We start from the raw sequence: 4,111 nt of genomic DNA on the forward strand, positions 1-4,111 counted from the left end.
ACCCTGGTGCTGGGAGACATTGAGGGCAGGAGAAGTGGGCAACAGAGGATGAGACGATTGGATGGCATCACCGATTCAGTGGACGTGAGTTTGAGCAAACTCCGAGCAAACTCCAGGAGATAGTGAAGGACAGCAGGAAGCCTGGTGTGCTGCAGTCCATGGGGTTACAGTCAGACATGACCTAGTGACTGAACAACAACATCTACACAGTACACCAAAAAAAAAATTCATTTCAGATATCACCAGGGATAAGGTTCTAAAGTAATTAACTGTCTTTCTGAAATGTGGATCAGAACCTATTGAAATCTGAGTTTATAGCAGACTACTGAACCCAGGGATTGTAGCTAAGCTGAGCTAGTGAAGACAAAGAATGAAAATCTCTAGGCATAACTTTGGTTTCCCCAAAGAAGGTCATCAATGATCCCCTACTAATGCCATGTCTTGTCTTGACACACTAAAACCACATTTCACTTTGATCTTAATTGGTTAACAGATTTCTGACTCAGTAAATATTTCACAGCAGCTTTTACATCCTTGTTTCTCAAGCTATAGATTATAGGATTTAGCATTGGGGTCACCACCCCATAAAACACGGAAAAAAGCCCTTCTCTAGCTTGCAAATTGTCTTGTCCAAGGAGGTCTTGAGACTTGGGTTTGGCATACATGAAGAAAATGGTACCATAAAATATGATCACCACAGTCAGATGTGCTGAGCAGGTAGAAAAGGCCTTGCGTCTCCCTGTGGCTGAGTTCATTCTCAAGATGGTATAGAGGATAAGCATATAGGAGAAAAAAATGCCCAGAAGGGGTAGAACCAAGAAAGCCATATTTGACACTGCTAAAGTAACAACATTGAGGGATATATCAGCACAAGCTAACTTGAGAACAGCCAGTATTTCACATAAGAAATGATTGATAATATTATTCTCACAGAAAGGCAATTGCATAGCAAGAGATGTTTGCACAATTGAGTTGATTCCACCAGAGAGCCATGAAACAGAAGCCATCAGGACATACACCACCTTGCTCATGATGACAGGGTATCTCAGAGGGTTACAGATGGCCACATAGCGGTCAAAAGCCATCATGCCAAGGAGGAAACACTCTGTTGACCCCATTGCAAATCCTAAGAACATCTGCATTGCACATCCAGAGAAGGAAATGTTCCTTTTTTTTGAAATTAAGCTCACCAAAGTTGAGGGAACAGAGGAGGATGTATAGCAGATATCCAGAAAAGAGAGGTTTCCCAGAAAGAAGTACATGGGGGTGTGAAGACGGGAATCAAATATGCTTGCTATGATCAGAACACTGTTGCCAATTAGAATCACTAGATACATAACTAGAATTACAGCAAAGAAAATAATCTCAAGTTTTGGGTAACCAGAGAGTCCCAGAAGAATGAATTCATTCACAAATGTCTTATTTATTCTATCCATGTTCCAGCTTTCAGGATGTCAGAAAAGTACCAATATAAAATATTTTCACTGCCAAGTAACAAATATAACAAATTTCTTGAATAGACATTATTCTAGGGTGAAATAGTGTGTTTTCTTCAAAACTCTGTCATTCAGTTATCTTCAAGAATGTCTTTGCCAAAAACACAGTGATATTGAGAAATTGAGAATTTCAGTGCCCTGTGTCTAATGTTTGAAGTGGCTTCTTTGGTATCTCAGCTGGTAAAGAATCCACCTGCAATGCAGGAAACACGGGTTCGATCCTTGGGTTTTGAAGATCCCCTGGAGGAAGGCATGGCAACCCACTCCAGTATCTACCTAGGATCAGAAGCAAATTCAGAAGCGACCTTCCCCACTGTTGAAGACACTGTAAATTGAGTTTTATGAAAGCCCTAGAATATTTCAGATGATAAATCTGACTTCATGAAATCAGTTTCAGTGAGAGAGTGGTGGGGAAGGCAAAAGACCACAAAGACTGGAATTTTGATCCAGTATTTTACAGAAATGTTGAAAATCTTAAAGCAAGTGTGATTTTATGCAGACTTGTTTGTCTGCCTGACACCTTAGTTCTCTATTCAGTCTGCTAAATTGTGTATTTCTATAGGGCAGACATTTGATTGTAGTAAACTGAATCATATACACAGCAATTTAACATTTATTCAAACATCAAGTTTGTTGTTGATCTTGTAGTCTCAGTCTGCTCTTACTATTTTATTACTTCCCATTACAAGACTAGTGTGTAAACTAGTTCTGCAAGAATACACTGGAGATCTCTGAAGAAAAACAGTCTCTCCATTTGCTTCATTCCATGACATCAGAATTATTCTTGATAATTTATGTATTTAAGTGAACCTGAGAAAACAGTAATAATGCTTAAATATCTAACTGTATATATGTGTGTAGCACTTTATTAAAAAAATCAATCTTCTCATTACCTTTATTTTCTTTCAAATGTGAAATACAGAATGTGGCCAAAGTAATCCAGCCTATAAGTAAACAGTGGAGCTTGAAGCACAGATATTTACCTGTGAAGTCTAGAATTCTGTGGACTACAACACCAAAAGTTATTATATCAAGTTTTCCCACCAAGTACTACCCAGAATTTTGGGCCTTGGTGGATTAATGAAGAATCAGTTATTTCAGTCTTTGCTAAATTCTTCATATGTATATAAACTTCCTGGATATTTTGTTAAAATGTAGATTTTCTTTTGCCAAGGCTGATTGATGCAGGGCCTGTGACTCTGCATTTCTACTACACTCCCAAAGTGTGCCAAATAATAAATCACAGCTGTATTTGGTCCTAATAATTAATTAGAGGCTGCACTGCCTCATGCTGTTCATATTTTAAGTCAATATTTAATGAGAATTTTAATTACAGAATGAAAGGGTATATTTTCATTTTATTCAAGACTTACCCTTACACTGATAAGTTATTTCTACCTCCTAGAAGAACATGTTAATTTCTTCTTAGTATTTATGTCAGCATTCTGAACTAAGGTCAAGTTCAACAAACAATGTGAGATTCCACAGATCTGAAAGACTAAATATTTGTCATGCAATAGTTGTAATTATTCCCCATTCCCAAAGCAATTTAAAGTTGGAATGAGAGATCTGTTGAATGGAGAAACTTCTGGTGCATTAGGGACATTGTCCCACAGACACAATTAAGAACGATGTCAAGACTATAATGTGGCTGAACTAAAGCTCAAAAATGAAATAACATTCTCCCACCTGTGTAACTTTTTGAAATAGGGGCAAATGTTCACCAAACTAACTTTATGAAATGTGAGAGCTTTTTAGTTTAAAATTTATTTACAAAGCAAAGTTAATCTAAATTAAGTTCCTAATTGGAACAACCAAAATGATAGACTTGAAAATGATCTAGATATTAGGAATGAAATAAAATAGACATTTTCTGTGAATTAATTGCATTGCCACTTTTTTTTTTTACTTACTTTCATTTTTTTAGATAAGTTCATTGCATCCAGGATATCAATACCAACCTATTTTGAAACTAAAAAAAATAAACATAAGGAATAAAATAAATAAAGTTATAGGATAAAAGTGATTTCATATATTCAAGGCCAGAAAGAAATTTTAAAAGTCCAGAATGGATAGTTTGGGTCATGAATTTATTCAGATAGCACATTGTTGAATTAGAGTGACTCAGAAAGTCTATTAAGCTACATTGTATAATAGATCAGAGCTTTTTCATCAGCATACACCTTATATTGCTCTATGATTTTATATGTGCTTTTCTTTGTCCATTTCTTTTTAAACTTTTGTCTATTTAACTATAAGTTAATCATGCTCCTCTGTATTTTTAATTTCTACTCCTCTGCACATTAATTTCCTCAATCCTTAAAAAGTCACCTATCTTCTCCTATAATAATTGATTCTACTAATATTTCCTTCCCAACTCAAAACTATGGTTTTGATTTGTCCCAAAATATGCACATGCTCTTGTAAAATATGTATTTAAATTTGTATATAAACTTCATTGTGCTAGAAATCACAACACTGCTTAGTTTTTCAACGATTTCAGCGATCTATTTATATTTCTATATGGATGTCTCGGAGAAGACAATGGCACCCCACTCCAGTACTCTTGCCTGGAAAATCCTATGGATGGAGGAGCCTGGTAGGCTGCGGTCCAT

The 4,111-nt window shown here is 36.0% G+C and overlaps 1 protein-coding gene across 1 annotated transcript; it reads right to left on the reverse strand.

The window, feature by feature from the left end:
* Positions 1–467: 467 nt before the first annotated feature.
* LOC113897493 (olfactory receptor 13C4-like) lies at positions 468–1,524 on the reverse strand. The gene is given in 2 exon segments (XM_027550231.1): positions 468–1,461; positions 1,463–1,524. Coding segments are annotated over 2 exon segments (1,056 nt in total).
* Between the last annotated feature and the right edge of the window lie 2,587 nt (positions 1,525–4,111).

The sequence above is a fragment of the Bos indicus x Bos taurus genome, chromosome 8 (assembly GCF_003369695.1).
Source record: "Bos indicus x Bos taurus breed Angus x Brahman F1 hybrid chromosome 8, Bos_hybrid_MaternalHap_v2.0, whole genome shotgun sequence".
NCBI lineage: Eukaryota > Metazoa > Chordata > Mammalia > Artiodactyla > Bovidae > Bos > Bos indicus x Bos taurus.